Below are 17,227 nucleotides of genomic sequence, written 5' to 3'. Positions count from 1 at the left end.
AAAAAGTTGTGTATTCTTTTTTTTGCAGGGATTGTGGTATTTTCCTGGCTATTTTTGCTGAATATCTTAGTGATGGAATTTCTATTCCAACTACTGCACTACATGCCGAATTCTTCCGTTCAAGATATGTCGCACTATTGTGGAATTATGATTGTCGGAAGGCCAAGAATAGTTATGTTAGCGAAAACGACGATCCAAAAAAACCTAAGAGAGATTTCATCTCTCCTAGCAAAGGAGAACCAATGGACGTCGAGTAGTTTTTTTTTTTGAATTTTGTAGTAATAGAATGTACAATTATGGTTTTGCACCAATAGTAAATATTTTTTTTTGGCTATTCAACAATTTAGCAAACTTTTAAGTTTTTCTCATGTATCAAACTCGAATATAAGATGAAAGTCTATGTATCATATTCTTATATATCAAACTTGACTGCTTCTAATACATCTTGTTTATGTATCAGATTCTCATTTATCAAGCCTTACTGCTTCTGATACATCTTGTTTTTGTATCATATTCTCATGTATCAAACTTGTTTGCTTCTGATACATCTTGTTTATGTATTAGATTCTCATGTACCATTCTTTAATGCTTCTCATACATATTGTTTATATATCATAATCTCATGTATCAAACTTTAGTGCTTCTGATACATCTTGTTTATGTATCAGATTCTCATGTATCAAGATGTAATGATTTTGATACAACCTGTTTATGTATCAGATTCTCATGTATCAAGTTTTACTACTTTTGATACATCTAGTTTATGTATTAGATTCTCATGTATCAAGATTTAATAATTCTGATACATCTTGTTTATGTATCAAGATTTAATGATTCTGATATATGTTGTTTTTGTAACAGATTCTCATGTATCAAGCTTTAATATTTGTGATACATCTTGTTGATTTGAAATCTTAGAAGCAATTACAAAGTTGATTAACAACAACATAACCCCGTGTTTGCCTCTATGTGGCACGATCACTACCTCGGGTGATCTTGTCCCGTTGTCCTACATTGCTGGTTTGCTCACTGGTAGGCCTAATTCCAAGGCTGTTGGACCCAATGGTGAGAAACTTAATGCTGAGGAAGCGTTCCGCATTGCTGGAGTTATAGGTGGATTTTTCGAGTTGCAGCCTAAGGAAGGACTTGCACTTGTGAATGGTACAACAGTTGGTTCTGGTATACATCAATGGTCCTTTTTTAGTCCAATATTCTTGCTGTTATGTCTGAAGTTTTATCAGTAAGATATTCATCTCGATTCGCTTGATGAAAATCGAATTTTGAATTGAATTTCTTGTTCGCAGTTATGCTCTGTTTTTTGAGTTTTTCTTTCTCTTCATAACTGTTACATTTTTTTAAGGATTATTTCCCTTAATTAGCACGGTAATTGATCGAAACAACTAATCCTAACTTAAATTACATTACTATCAATAAATAAATCAACAACATTAATTATTATACACCCAAAACGTGATGTATCAAAAGAACCACTAATGTATCAAAAATCAGAGAAAAAATCAGAAAAATCGAGTAATTTAAGAAAAATGAAGGATAAATTGTAATTGGACTTTTTTACTATGAGATTTAGATAAAGTATACTTTAATGTATTATGCCTAATCTTTATGGTGACAAATTCTCTTATGTTTACTCTCCTATATACCAACTTCACAAAATGTCAAATTTGGACAATCTGTTTGGCAAATTCAGGAGCTATCTTACAAGGAAAAACATGTGATCTTTTTTGATGAGTCAAGTTTTGGTGAACATAGTTAACCAAAATACCTAGTGAAATAAGCGAGGTCTGCACAAGTCAATCCAACCATCACTAACATTGAAAAAAAATTCAGATTGTATGTAACACTGCACCCAAGGGTGTGACCTATTGGTCAAAGAAGTTGGCCCGAACATATGGTTATAAAGAAATAAAGAAAAAAAATTGTGTGCAACAAATATGCTACATAAAGTTCACCAGTCCTAGTTATGTTGCTCATTTCTATTCAATCAAAAGCTTTAAGACGTTTTGGATGGCACAGAAAGTATTTATATGATTCTCTTTTTATTAGTATTATCAATTGAACGTGTCCTCTAATCTACTCATTTTCTTTTACCACAAGTTCAGAAAAATATAATAACTCATCACGCGAAGACAAAGTGAACAAACTGAAACAGAGTAAAGTAAAAAGTTAAAACTCCCCGGAAACCCTGGATATGCTCCCACATACAGGCTACAGCTAATTTCCATATACTCTTACACTTTCAAAAAATAATAAAATGTGACCATGAAACACTGTTAATTAGATTCTACAGCATGTTATAATTAGAAACTATTATACGAAAAAAATGAAATAAAACTTCACAAACATCTCTTAGTTGCTAAAGTAACATCGGGAGGAAGAAATGTATGCATATATGTTATTCCCGTTTCCATATCCACTCACCTGACACATCAAAAAACTGTGTCAACTATATTTTGTTGTGATGATTTCCTCGATCGATTGTATGAGTTGATCTTTAGCTACATTAGTATGGCATAGTCCAAAGTTGCTGCTCGTATTTTGACTGTGTCTTTGCGTCTCTGGGACGTTCACAAGTGCACTTCTTGCAGACCATGTTGCTTCTGTAGTTCAAGAAGTCACATCTGTACAAGAATCCAAAAGTATGATGAGTAGAATCCACAAAACAGAAACATGCAGAATCAACAAAAGTTACTCACGAGGGGCACTCCCATTCTCCAGGATTCAGCTGTCTCTTGGGACGCCTCTCTTGGCAGCGTAAACATTTGGTATTGCTAGCAAAATTCATGAAGGTACATCTACAGAGACCCAGAAAAATACATGAAAAGAATTGAGAACTAACACCACTGAAAATGAAAAGGGAAACCGAGTTGGAAGGCCATAAAGACAACAACGTGTGCAGGACAATAACATCTTATATTGTTCGTAGTTATAGAAGAGTGAGTGTTTTCTCATCATAAGCGTACAATGTGATATTGCAGGAGGTATACGTGCATGTACAAAGCAAAATGACGTTAGTTTATAAAGAAAAAGATAAGTATAGTTCAAAGTCACTTTTTAAGCTGTTAGTACTCGGTGATATTCATACTAGGCCAGTGAATTCAATAGCTCATACTAGAATTATAAAAGAAAGATGGCACTATTGATATCCATAGTGGGGTCATCATCTATGAAACAATATAATCTGCCAAGTGGGGTTTTAAGAACAGATATGCTTCATAACTGTAGGATTTTTTTTTGATTAACTGTGAGATATATAGTAGCTGGTAAATCATATGATTCAACTTACTGTGGGCAATTCCAATCACCCTTTTTCATTTCTCGAACCACAGGAGCTTCTCGACTAGGTGCTTTTGATTTGCATCGCAGGCACTGTGCATTGCGGGCGAAGTTCATGAAGTTGCACCTGCAGCAAGTCAATGTCAGTACATGCCGGGAACATGAGCACAAGGAAGTAACACTAAAAGAAAGGAAGAAAAACAGAGGACGAGGGAGGGTTGCTCTAATGGTAGAGCTCCTCGACTTTAGCCATTACGTAGGGGGGTCAAGTCACCAAAGGAGACAAGAAAGTGGAAAAACTACCATTGCCCCAGAGAATGGCAGTGGCTGGAGGTTTTGGTGGTCAGCCAAAAAGAAGGTTGCCAAATCAAATAAAAAAGGGAAAAGGAAAATGAGGACTCTGATAATTCAATCAGTGGAAAGACTAACACAATTTGTTTGTAATAAGCACAGTTAGGCAAATCAAAAGTGTTTTTTCTTTTTCAAATCCATTTACTAGCATCAGAAAAAGTCCACTGCCTAGGGAAAAAACATAAAAGCTAACACATAGAGAAGTCAACTCATTGAGCCCTTTCTGATGTATCAACTGAAATTTCCGTCATTCAAAAAAGAAAGAGAATTTAGTTGCCTGAATGCTCTAAGAAGATATATTTGGTGGGAGCACAGCAAACAGATGAAGAGCTTACTAAATGCCCCAAAAAATAAAAATGCAGGGTGGGGAGCACAGTAAACAGGTGAAGAGCTTACTAAATGCCCAAAAAAATAAAAATGCAGGGTGGGGGTGGGGGTCCTTCTAGATCATTCATTCAATGGAAAGCTTGATTTCGAAGTCCCTAATAATACTTGATAGAATTATAGAGAGCATATCAAATATACAGGTAAAACACCCAAATACACATGCAGACAACGTATCAGAAATGCCGAAAGTAAATGAGAACTTACTGCGAACAGACCCAATCTCCTTGCTTCATTTCAACATCTCTTTTAGGCATTTCACCCCTACAGAGAAGCATGGTGCGTTCCAGTGAGCATCAAAATATTCATGTTAGAATATAACATTGAAAAATGAATATCCCATCCCAATGCATTTCAGCTAATAAGCAACAAGAAAAATTATAAAATAGGAAAGATGAAATCTTCAAATCAAAACTCAAAACCTCTTACAAGTGCTTTTGTTTTTTTTTGATAAGGCAGAAGTTCGATTATTCGCGTGAATAAATCATATGAGCAGCCCCTGAACACAATAGTAACGGTAACCACCATATCTGGACTCCACATCAGTACAGTACTACTCAACTTACTACGCCTTATCCTTGGCCGCTTAGAGTTTAAGCTGAATGAGCGCATTTTGCATGTATTAGTTAACAGTTATACCATGAATGTTCGAATTTGATACAGTAGATAATAAAAGCCCACACATTTTTAAATACTTGGATGAAATTGGAGCTTCTGGATGGAGGGAAAATTTACGGGAAAAGCATAAAAGCCCATACATTTTCAACACTGGGTGTGTGCTATGGTTAATCAAGTTTAGATAGAATTAATGTTGTCCTGCCTACACCTTTGTAGTCCAGAATAAGAGGCGTACAAGTTATAGTATATTAAAAGGACTCTTAAAACATTGATATAAAGGCATATAAGTTACGGTATCAAAACAATGCATATAATTTCCATTATACCTTGCAAGAAGTATAATGGAAGCTTTAGTGCACCGGGCTGCCCTTTTTTTATACCTTGCAAGAAGTCCAGTATTTTCTTTTTAAGAAAAAGAAACATTATAACCTCCAAGAAAACTTACTCAAGACCAGTTGAATCTCTTCTTCTCAATTCAACATCTTCCAGACCATCTGTTCTTGAGCCAACAGACTGTTTCTTCCTTGGAGAAGCCTTGGGGGCAGGTGTTGGATGATCAGGATCAACAGGCATCTCACATAATTCAGCCAACTCTGAGAGCAATTGTCTTGCAGATACTTCGATAAGCTCGCTACCAGGAGGCATTGCTCCACTTGATATAACAGCAGAATCGAATGCATAAATAAGCAAGACTCGCACAATATCCACTGTACGTGCAACACCCTCAGACTCCTTTAATATCAAGTAAGCCCTATCACATGATCCACGGAGATTGCACGCACCACATACCTGCAAGTAAGTTCCTTACGTAAAACCTCAAAGAACACGTTCACAGAGAGAAGTCAAATGACCCTTGAACTGCAATCAATCTAACTTGACCAGAAAAAAGAAATTCAAAAGCAAGGACATCTAATAATTTAAAAGACAACTCACCTCTCCCTCATCGAGGTTTAGATGCATCCTTAGCCTTTTCGCAGAGTTAACAACCTTCCTGAATAGATTAGGACAACCCTTTTCCACAACTCTCTGCATATTTTGGGTAGACAACTTTCTGCAAAGTATAGTCAAGTTCTTTCATAATCTCAAGTGAGGTGGGAATTGCAATACATAGTCTCAGCAGATATTAAGGTCTATGACTTTCCTCGAGAAGCAAACATTTAGAAAACCTCTGACAACCAATACAGACATCTTCCCAGTAAAATGGGTTATTTCATTGGCCTTTATTATTATTATTATCCACTTTTTTCCTTTTGGTTCTAGCTTCTTGAAATTTATTTTGGATCATATTATGAAAATTTATCTTTAACTATCTATTTGGCCATGAAATTTGATCTTCAGATATTATGAAGTTCCTAAAAACTGGTCTGAAACTTAACTTCTAAAAAACAAAACTTCAAATTTTCTTCAATGAAAATGTATGTGGTAACACAACTTCAAAAACTCAAAATTTCAAGTTTGGACTAGCAAATCTAGCCAAATGGGAGACAACGAGTATCTTAATTTTTGAGACTACAAGTATCTTAATTTGCAACTTTCGAGATTTAACACATGTTTCCTTTCCCTTTTACTTAATTTCATTGACGAACAATGTGTACTATAACTGCTAAAATGTCAAAAAGCAGGAGCTTTCTCACTTGAAAATGTCTGAACGATCGCGAGAGAAGTTAAGGCACGCGTCTTTCAACAAATTCATATTCGTATAAATACTTCCATCGCCGTCCTCACTAATGCTCGTACTTTCTTTGATGTATCCTTTGCTTTTCAAACGGTCCACGAAAGCAACCCATTCTGGCCATGGATGATTTCTAGGACTGACCAATGGTTCGATTGTATTTGTCTCGATTGTATCTGAGGTACAATTGTAACTGCGGAAACGTACAACAGGGGAAGACAATGGCTTTGTGAAGCGAATTGGAGAGAATGGAGAAGAGATATTCGTAGGCTTGTTAAAGTTGCGAACAATAGAAGGTCCGAAGAGAAAGAACAATCTAGAAGCTGACATTTTTTTCAGAAAACCTTGAAGAAAGTAGGAGGGTTTTTGATAGGGTTTTGGAGTTCAAATTTGACTAATTTTCATGGACGACACTGACAGTAGCAGCAAATGAGAAAAATTAAGGGGGTGAAAAAAAAATACCAGGAAAGGTATTTCCATCTCCAGTCCTTGAAAGTTCATTAGATAAACACTTTCGTTCCTCTTAATTTTTTTTTAATGTGTGTTTAATACAATAAAATTATTTTTACAAGTGTTCGTCTAATGAATGGAACAATCTATTCAAAATGTATATGTTAAAGATAATAATAATACTACTACCTAATCATATATATACACATATAATAAAAACCACAAGAGAGCTAGGTGCGATATAGACAATGTACATTACAAAATTATAAAATCTACCTATATCAAAATTTAAAAATACACTAGAAGTTGGCCTAACCCTAGATACCATACATCTATTAATATTGCATGCTATAGTAGAGGCTAAGTGGATAGCAGGAACATGTGTTGCAAAATGTGATTCCAGTTGCAAAGTTGCTAGCACACTTGTTGAAGTTATTTGTTTTTCGTCCCCTTTAATCTTCCAACAAAACTTGTAGTAAAGAAGGAGGATGCTAACCAAACTGACCTATATCATAAGTATCGAGTAATAACTTTAAAAATTTGTTGAAAATAATTCAGACTGATATTGACAATTGTTTTTAAATTTAGTGAATATTAAATAATATACTATTCGTTTGTTATTTCAATAGTTTTAATATCGGTAAATACTCTTTTATTCCTACTCAAAATATTGATTAGCTTCTTAATTTATAGTGATTTCATTTGAAGTAGTGACTAGGGGTGTTCATGGTTTGATTTGGATTGGTTGGTGGTTTAAATCAAAATCAAATCAATTTTATCGATTTTAAAATTTCTAAAACCAAACCAAAAAAATAACCATCGGTTTAGTTATTGTCAGTTTGGTTCAATTTTTTTGATTTTTTCAGTTTGAAAATAATAAATGTATTGAAGGTATCCACATCTCGATGGATACAACACCTAATACATGAACAATCCATAAGAAAAATAGTGTGGATTTAATTAAGCAATATCAGAGTTATTATTACACGAAAAAAATGAATTAGTTAAGCAATACTAAAGTTATTATATACCAAAGATCAAATCTCTATAGCAAAAAAATAACTCAAGCTCAACAATTGAAGAACTACCAGGAGGAGGAGGGGTACAAGAAATTTATATACCAAAATTTAAGTGTTGGGCTTGAGAAAATAATAAGTCAGAGACTTAAGTTAGTAAAATATCTATATTTTATTTATGAATAATATATAAATAATTATGAAACTTATATATATAATTTATCGGTTCGATTTGATTATTTTTGCAGGTTATTTTTAGTAAAACCAAAATCAAACCAAATAGTATCGATTTTCAAAATTTAAAATCAAACCTAACCAAACCAAACCAAATATTAATTTTTTAATCGGTTTGATTCGAATTGCGATTCGATTTGATTTTTTAACCATAACCATAAACAACCTTAGTAGTGACTGAAACAAATATGAATAACTATTACTACTAGTTTATATAATTATTAATTTTTATACAAAGTTAATACAATAATTAATCAATCACCCATTTTTCTTGTTATTTTTATAAAGTAAGTATGAAGATAGAAATAATTAACGTAAATATTTTACTTATATGTTGTCATTATTAAATAAAAGGTGGGGGTTGATTTCGGTTGAACCAAAATTAGATTGTCTAATTAACTTCCCATTGCCATTAGTAAAGTAATTTACATATATTTTCCAAAAAGAAACGAGGCTTATCTAAAAATAGGCGAAACTTAGTGGGGCGTTTTGTAACATTTGCGAATATTTCATACCTTCAACTTGTTGAATCCCATTCCCAGCTCAATGTTACCTTCTTTCTAGGTTTCCACTGCTCTATCCTCACCCCCTACCCCACCCCCACCCCCTGGGCGGAAGAACAATCCAAGAAAGTATTATAAACAAACCCCCAAACTGAGCGTCGTTACAAAAAAATCAATCTTTGAGCAAAAACAGTAGTCCAATAGAGAGTTTTGTTGGTGAATAAATGGCGTCACAGACAGCAAATTTGTGGGTTTTGTTGGGATTAGGATTGGCTGGAATACTCATAATGACCAGAAAGCTGAAGAAAGCTGTTAAAGAAGACTTTGGAGCCTTTGTTGAACGGCTTAAGCTTCTGCCACCGCCTCAGCCCCCTCCACCTAAAGCTCCTCATCCTCTTACTGGTCTTTCTTTTGCCATCTCCGATGTGTAAGCTTCTTATTTTCAGCGTATCCTGAGAATTAACTGAGAATTGGGGAACACTAGTTTTTTTTGTTCTTGTTACTGTTTCTTTTATTCGTAACTTTGTCTTGTTACTATTAGACTTGTTGTAAAAATCGACCCACCAACAAAAAAAAGATTTAATTTTTATACTCAAATATAGAAGAATCCACAAAGAGGATTTGGATTGCTGAAGTCCACAGTTCCATAATTTGAGATTGAGGTGATTGAGGCGCAGTTGATGTTTGATTTGGTAACTGTATAACCAGTCTTTCTTGAGTGTGAGGTTTGCGTTCTGCCCTTGTTGGCTGAAATAAGTAGTCTTGTTTCAACTAGATTCTGGAAATTACATAGTTCTGTATGCTGACAATTTTGTTTTCATCAGTTTTGGGTTACTACTGCTGATTTATATGTTGGGATGGAGAGCCTAACAGGGGCCTTCTCAAATTTCTTGACAAAGTTTCTAAAAAGCTATCTCTATCTAGTGAATGTCCATGATGTAGTATACTTGTTTTTGCAGCACTTCTATCCCCACTTCTTTTCTCATATTCCGTTTACTTGTCTCGTTGCTATTGGATTCCTATTCGAAATTCATTTGCTTATGTTAGAACTACTGAAGTCATATTGAATTTTGATTGTCCAGATTCGATATCAATGGATTTGTGACAGGGTTTGGGAACCCAGACTGGTCAAGGACTCACGAACCTGCTAGTCAGACGTCTACCGTGGTCACGACACTTGTTGAAGGAGGAGCCACATGTACTGGAAGAACTGTTGTAGATGACATGGCCTTTGGGTTTGTTCCTGAACTTTTCACTTGTTAAATTTCGAAATCTTTTCTAATTTGTTGATTCTTTAGCAAGTGCTGGTTCCCATTCGTGTCATGTTACACATATTTCTGCTGCACTTTAGAATCCTTCTTGTGTCATTGATCATTCTTGTCATCTTCATTGTACAGTATTAGTGGTGAACAGAGACATTTTGATACTCCAACAAATCCGGCTACTCCTGCCCGGATGCCCGGAGGGTCATCTAGTGGGGCTGCTGTTGCTGTGGCTGCAAATTTTGTTGATTTTTCTTTGGGTGAGTTCTTTTTCATCTCAAACTCACGTTGCCCATCTGTTGCCATTTTGTGGCTTGAGTATGCATTGCCATGTAGGTAAATTTTGAGTCACGATGTAAAAAACGAGCCCTTTGGACTTTGACTGGTGTACATCCTCTTGAACATTTGAAATATGCAACATCTTGTAGTTGTTGTTAGAAGTATTATTTTCTATTCATATGGACAAACTATCTAATGAAGCTTCTAACTCAATCTCGATTCAGATGGTCTAACTTTTATTTTGAACAAGTATAACGGCAACTGATTGGTTTAGGTAATTAAGTGATAAAGACAAATTGCCATGAATTTGGACTCCAATGATGGTTAGGTAAAGTTCAAGAGAAGCATAAACTTCCTTGACCTCATTTAATGTTTTTTGCCACAAAATTTAAAAGAAACGATCAAGAAGAAAAGGATGCTTTGTTGAATATAGATATATTATACTGGTTTTATTGACTGGTACTTTTTCACTTTAGCACATCATGTTTATTCGAAATGAATACAGGGTAATAACTGGTAAGCTCTTCTAAGTTACAGTACATCTTTATCCAGGTACTGATGCTGTTGGAGGTGTGAGAGTACCTGCTGCATACTGTGGAGTTTTAGGGTTTCGGCCATCTTACGGGACAGTTTCTCATACCGGCATAATTCCTGTTTCAGCTAGTCTTGACACAGTTGGTATGTATGTCCATGTCATCTTCTATTCAGCTTAACATCTTTCACTTTCTCTTCATCCTTTTTTTTGTGGAGTCTTTTGAGCTTGACATGTTGGGATCATGGCACTGTGCTAAGATTCCTATCCTTTTTATATGAGGAAAAGTTGTCTTTTTGTTTGGGGTTTGAATAATCTGCTCGTCTTTTGGTGATATCTATTCCTCGTGGTTCTTCTAGTGCTAGTTGCTTAGTAAATAGTTTTTATGAGCTACCAGTGAATGACATGAAAGTTATGAGTTCTCGAGTTATTTTGGTTGAAACAATGAGATTGACTGTTAATGATTTAATTTAAAATGTTCACTTTATTTTAAAAAAGAATTAAGAATCCAATGTGGGTGACTTAAACTAAAAGTCCAGTTGGTTTTATATCTCTTTCTTTGCGGCCTTTGGATGTGTTGGTAACGATATCTATATTCATTGGATCCTTCATCCCCGGAATACTGGTGTCAGCAATTTGACACGATACTGGTCAGTACAGGATTTGTACCGGATATGCTCAACATTGGGATGCTTTGACTGAGTGAAAGATGCGGAACGGCTAATATAGCCGGAGAGAGAAGAGTCTGACAACAAAGATTGGAGATCTAGAGAGAGAGAGAGAGAGAGAGAGAGAAACTTAGTCATGTCTACTCACTCCAAATCTTCTTCTATATATTAGTTTTTCTACCCGTACTTGTACTCTGTAGTATCCTTGTACCCTTATTTCTATCCATGCCATGTTACAAAAATTTGCAAGGAAGTAGTTTCGGGAAGTCATAATCACCTATTTGACAATCTTATATTTGAGAACATGGAGTATCAAGGATAATTTACTTTGGAAAAACTGTAGCTAAATAAATTATAAGAATGGGAAGGAATCGGGTATTTAGGTATATTTTATTCATATGCAGATCAGGTTTTCTCAACTCTTTTTTTTTATTTTATGACAAGGGAAACCCGCAGCCGCTACCCTTTGGGTGTGCAAAGGTTTTCTCAACTTTAAGTTGGCTAAAGTTTCTTCCATCATCTAGTTGCAGTGCTATTATCTTTCCTTCTATCAGGAATTCCATACAGCATTGCTCTTATGCTGGTCATCTTATCTCTACTGACTGCACGCATGTTTGTCCAGCACTACTGAGCGTATTTTTTTCCAACTGAAAATGACTCAGCACAAGGGGACAATTGCGGTCTTTTTCATACCTGTAGGTATTCATAGCTGATTTTTTTTTTGGTCTAGAGGGGTAATAATAGCTGAAGGTGAATTAGCATGAGAATTCTGGCAAATGCCTGTAAAAAGGAGACTGCGGGCAAAGGTTTCCAACAACTTGGTCTTGTACTTTTCTTGGTTTTCTACTCTTATAAGTTGCTCTTTATGATCAGACAGGAGAGGGTAGCTCAAGTGAAAAGCACCCTCCACCTCCAACCCAAGGGAGCAGTATGGGAAGAACCATTGATTCTGGCGATAGGGTTGAAGGTGGGAGAGATGTAGGTTACCATGCCGGAATTTCTCTTGATGAACATTTTATATTGCTATTGTTAAGTCTGGAATATAATTTAGGTATATATGGATTTTGCAAAAGAACTAAGTTGAATGCCATGTGTTGTTTTATCTGGTCTTCTATGTTTAGCTTTTAGTGAATTTGAAATAACTGCAGGATGGTTTGCAAGAGATCCCAGCATATTGCGCCGTGTTGGGCATGTGCTGCTGCAGGTTCCTTTTGCTGCTCAACGTAATCCAAGGAATGTTGTGATAGCTGATGATTGCTTTCAGTCACTAAAGTTTCCTGGTGATTGCGTCAGTCAAGCAGTGACCAAAGCTGTCGAAAAGCTGTTTGGAAGTATGTGTTTGTAGTCTGTGCATCTTATGAGATTTTTTTTCCACATCTTCTGAAAATCACCTCTTGCAGGACAAATCCTAAGACATGAGAATCTGGAAGCCTATTTAAACTCAAAAGTTCCAAGCTTAAAACTGTTTGCTGACAAAAAGTCCAATGGTGAAAGAAAATCTTCATCAACGAATTTGCTATCATATGCTATGCATATACTTAGGAGGTGAGATGTAGGTTGATGCCACATAGATCACTAGGCACATTTCTTACTGGTTTGAAGCTTGGAGCACGTTATCTGATGGAAGCTTGCGAAAGTAGTTGTGACATTATCTTGCTTGTGTTAGTTTTGGCCACATTTTAAAGCATATATATATTTGGGCACTTACTTGCTTGAGAGGAAGGGGGGGTTCTATACATGCTATAGCTTTTGACCACAAGAAAATTCTATTGAATTTCTATCTTACTCTTTGTCATCTATTTGGTGCTTCTAATGTTACGCATAGGTGATCTTCCTGGTATTTCTGTTGAGTGGTAATTTACCTATCTAAATTTAATTTTTTTGAGTGTGGTAATTCACCTATCTAAATTTAGTTTTTATTGTTTGTGCACAGACACGAGTTCAAACAAAATCATCTGGAGTGGATCAATGCTGCAAAGCCCAATCTGGACCCTATTATTTCTGCCCAAATGCAAGGAGCGCTGGAAATCACAGATTCAAATATTGATAGCTGCCATGCAATTAGGAACGAAATGCGCTCAGCTCTAAGTGATCTTTTGAAAGTAAGTAGTGCTGGTGTTCATTTGGTTGATGTTTTTTTTAATAATGGGTTGCCTGATTTTTGTCCAATCTATCTGTTGAATAAGTATTACTTATTAGTATTTGTTCAGTTGATGTTTCTTGTGATTGGACTGCCTGATTTCTTTCCAACCTACCCCTTGGTTTGGTGGAAAACCCTTCTAACAAATCCTTGTCTATAAGGATTTACGACTTTCAGCTAGTACTTCATCATATCATACTGAAAGGTTAGTTGGTAACATTTAATACCCCCTTTTGACCATTAGTTGGTCAACATTTCTTTGTTATTTACTGTTTCTTTGGTTATTGGTATTTCATGGTAAAAGCATAAATACAATATAAAATGGAGTATATTAATGAGGCTGAGTGCTAAACACGATAAAATCACTACATTGATTGGTGACATTTATAGCAGACCAACCAAAATGTTGCTTTTTTGTCTTTTGATGCTGAACCTAATGTAAATATTTCAGAACCTCCTGGGAAAAATACTGTCTTATGTGCTTTTTGTTTTATGAAACGTTATTTGAGAATATAACACTGAGCCATGCATGATCTAAATACATATTTTAAATGGTAGAGCCTAGTATCTACCTGACTAAATATCTCAATCTCAGCTAATTTTATGAAGTTCTGCTTCTGTTATTTCTCTGCTATTATTATGTTTAAGTAATCTTATTGGAATAATATCTTGATATCTTCTGTCTTATGCCGTCATCTTAATCTTACTGAATTTAACTATTTCTATAGGATGATGGAATTTTGGTCATCCCCACAGTTTCTGAGCCTACTCCAAAGACTGGTGCAAAGGAGATTCAATCCGAGGACTATCAGATTAGGTCATGCTCATTTTCAAGCATAGCTAGCATGTCAGGTGGCTGCCAGGTGAATGGTCTCTCTCTCTCTCTGGTGCTTCTGAACCCCAAGCACACAGAAATTTAAATTGGCCTTAGATATTTGATCAACCCAGCATTGAATCAGACTTCTCTAAACTTAATGCTTCCCAACTGTAGGTCTGCGTACCAGTGGGATTTCATGATAAATGCCCAATTTCTGTGTCCTTTTTAGCAAGGCAGGGAGGTGACAGATTTTTGCTCGACACCATACAGACCATGTATGCAGATCTCCAGGAACAGGCAGAGTTAGCCACAAAATCATCAGCATCTGGTAATGCCTTGAGCAAGGATACATCTGCCGAAATGGCTAAAGAAAAGGTACACAAAGGATAACCTGCTGTGGATTTTTGCAGGATATCATTGTCGATTTCTTAAATGTTGAGTTCGCCATAACCATCAGTCAAATTTATCTGCTATACATACTAAATATACCTGGGTTCAAATTTCTGTGTTTGTTTGCTTGATGGTTTTTGCTTGAGCCTGTCACTACTCACTTGTTTTCCTGAACTATCCCCCTTTTCGACATCAAGCCTTTCTCTTTTGGTGCACAATACCCTGTTACTTACACAAGAGATTAGCATTTGCATGATGCCCGTAGCTTTTTTTTACCAGTGCTGAAACTGTTTGTCAGGACAAGAAATTGTAGGTGAATCCTTAGCGAACAAAAAAAAAAACATAGGCAGATTGGAGTTCCCCTTAGCACACTATATCAGTTACGTGGGTTCATCCTACCTCCTCAATTAGGGAACATTAGCCAAATAAGTGTTGTATATCCTATCTGACAAAATTCTGGAAAGGAATAAGCTGACGTGACCAGGTTTCTGCAGCCATTTAGCAGGGTGTGAAAGAATTATAGTATGGAGTCATAAGCCTAAGAGAGGGAGCTTAGTGATGTTATGCTTGGAGCAATTCCGAGCCCAGCAATGAGCTTGATTGACAAATTTGAAAAAAACTAGAACTCAGGAGTGAGAATCTTATAAATTTAGTGAAAGTGACAAGCTGGTTATTCTGCTAATGCACCTTTACTATTTTGCTTTGTTCTGTCATTTTTGGGGTTATTTTGGAGCTCCCTGAATATTCACAGATTTGGTTCTTATACTATGCAATTTTTTCACAGGGCAATCAAGCCTTCAAAGAGAAACAGTGGCAGAAAGCCATTGGCTTCTACACAGAGGCTATCAAACTCAATGGTAACAGTGCAACATACTTTAGCAACAGGGCTGCTGCTCATTTGGAGATTGGAAAGTAATTTCTTTCTCCATTTTCCCCTTTTTCTATTACCATGTTTGTAAAATTCGTATTTTCTAATTTTTAGTTCTCTGTTCCAGCTTCCTCCAAGCTGAAGCCGATAGCAGTAAAGCCATTGATCTTGATAAGAAGGTGCGCCCTCCTAACTGTCTTAGTTTGTTCTTTTTTTGGTGTTAATGGAACATGACCATGTATAAGATTATAGGTTTTTGGACAATGATGGTTAATACTCTTTTGGGATTTGTAAATTTCTTAACTTAGCATCCTTACTGGTGGTTAGTTTTTCTTTTACTAATACAATTGTTACCTTACTCAAAAAAAAGAAAAAGAAAAAAGGTGTGGTCTCCTACCTCACCAACTCTCATGTGTTTTGCTAGTTTACGTTTCAGTGTAATTCATTGTGATCTAGACACATATTACCCAAAAAAAAACTTAGTTTGTTTTCTTATGCCGCGGTCTTTAATAGTGTATCGTGTGATTGAGTTTCTAGTTCTCTTTAGAAATTATATTGCTTTGGTGATCCTGCAAAAGGTTTTGTGAGGTAGAGACAGTTAATTATTGGTAGATTTAATCTTTTGGTGGTTTGGGGGATCCGAGAAGAAGGTTTTGGGTACTGCGCTTGAGTTTGAGGAATGAGGTTTATTTGTCGACTTGAGTATTCTGCATGTCATGATAAAAAGTGACGACTAGCAGAAGCTGGTAATGCCATACAAATGTCTCCTTTTTGAAGCTTGTGATTCTCAATTGCTATGCATCTTGGTCTTGCCCACGTTTCATATACTTTTCTGAGGTGATCGTTCTTGCTGTTTCTTCTCCACAGAATGTCAAGGCTTACTTAAGAAGGGGCACAGCACGAGAAATGCTGAGCTACTATAAAGAGGCAATTGAAGGTGAGTCTAAACAACTTCAGCTGTTAATTCCTATCTCCTTCATAAGCATACTTAACGGCTGAATCACATCTCCTGAGGCACATTTGTGGGAAAAAGTACTCTAGGATGGTCTGTGAAGGTCTACTTCAACTAGGACTACTTTAGTTGGATTCTGAATTAAGAAAACATGTGCGAAAGATTTGGTTGTGCTTGAAAGAAAATTGTACCTAGTCGTTGGAGCAAACGTTGTGGGGAACTCATAGATGACCTGTCCATCCTAAAACTTCTGTTTGCAGTGTTCTCTTACACTCGATTTCCTTATTATCTTTTGCAGATTTCAGATACGCACTAGTTCTTGAGCCAACAAACAAAAGAGCATCTCTGTCTGCCGACAGGCTGAAGAAGTTGTTTCCATAGGTAAACATGTTTAAAATGGTTGCTGTTGCAGAACCTTTTCTGTGTCGAAGTGGGTCATCTCAGCAGAAATATGATGAATGGAATGATTGAAAGTACGAGGAATGAAAGCAAGCGTCGAAATTCTTTCTTTCCACTTTGAAGATGAGGAGCGACCCCTTAGATCTCGGCTGCAGCTTAAAAATATAATAGAGTTTTGATGCCTTGTGCAATTTCGTTTAGTAGATATTGCATTCAAATTGTAACTTTTCGAGCTATTACTTCATCGTTCAACATAACCAATCTAATTTTTTGGGGGATAAACATTATTTGGAGGACTAAAACCTAAATAAAGTACTGATTATTTCAGGAAAAAGTCCAGAAACGTGTCAGTGAACTACTCTCTCTGGCCCAATTTTGGTACAATGTTTGATAGGACA

General features: G+C 35.9%; 2 protein-coding genes across 2 annotated transcripts; one reads left to right on the top strand and one right to left on the bottom strand.

Moving 5' to 3' along the window:
* Window positions 1-2,153: 2,153 nt before the first annotated feature.
* LOC129896456 (zinc finger protein VAR3, chloroplastic) lies at window positions 2,154-6,734 on the bottom strand. Its single transcript, XM_055972368.1, has 7 exons — window positions 6,282-6,734; window positions 5,581-5,698; window positions 5,093-5,436; window positions 4,237-4,293; window positions 3,305-3,421; window positions 2,715-2,813; window positions 2,154-2,639 (listed from the first exon to the last, which is right to left on the bottom strand). The coding sequence occupies exons 1-7, from the start codon at window positions 6,647-6,649 to the stop codon at window positions 2,522-2,524; spliced, it is 1,221 nt and encodes a 406-aa protein (XP_055828343.1). The 5' UTR covers window positions 6,650-6,734; the 3' UTR covers window positions 2,154-2,521.
* A 1,818-nt stretch (window positions 6,735-8,552) lies between these two features.
* LOC129896736 (outer envelope protein 64, chloroplastic) lies at window positions 8,553-17,103 on the top strand. Its single transcript, XM_055972698.1, has 13 exons — window positions 8,553-8,949; window positions 9,605-9,757; window positions 9,920-10,044; window positions 10,616-10,741; window positions 12,412-12,594; window positions 12,664-12,808; window positions 13,197-13,365; window positions 14,132-14,266; window positions 14,395-14,595; window positions 15,395-15,522; window positions 15,606-15,657; window positions 16,346-16,415; window positions 16,729-17,103. Exons 1-13 carry the CDS (start codon window positions 8,747-8,749, stop codon window positions 16,809-16,811), a joined length of 1,773 nt encoding a protein of 590 aa, XP_055828673.1. The 5' UTR covers window positions 8,553-8,746; the 3' UTR covers window positions 16,812-17,103.
* The last annotated feature ends 124 nt before the right edge of the window (window positions 17,104-17,227 follow it).

This window comes from Solanum dulcamara, chromosome 7 (genome assembly GCF_947179165.1).
Source record: "Solanum dulcamara chromosome 7, daSolDulc1.2, whole genome shotgun sequence".
Classification (NCBI taxonomy): domain Eukaryota; kingdom Viridiplantae; phylum Streptophyta; class Magnoliopsida; order Solanales; family Solanaceae; genus Solanum; species Solanum dulcamara.
This window is presented reverse-complemented; position numbering and strand designations above follow the sequence as displayed.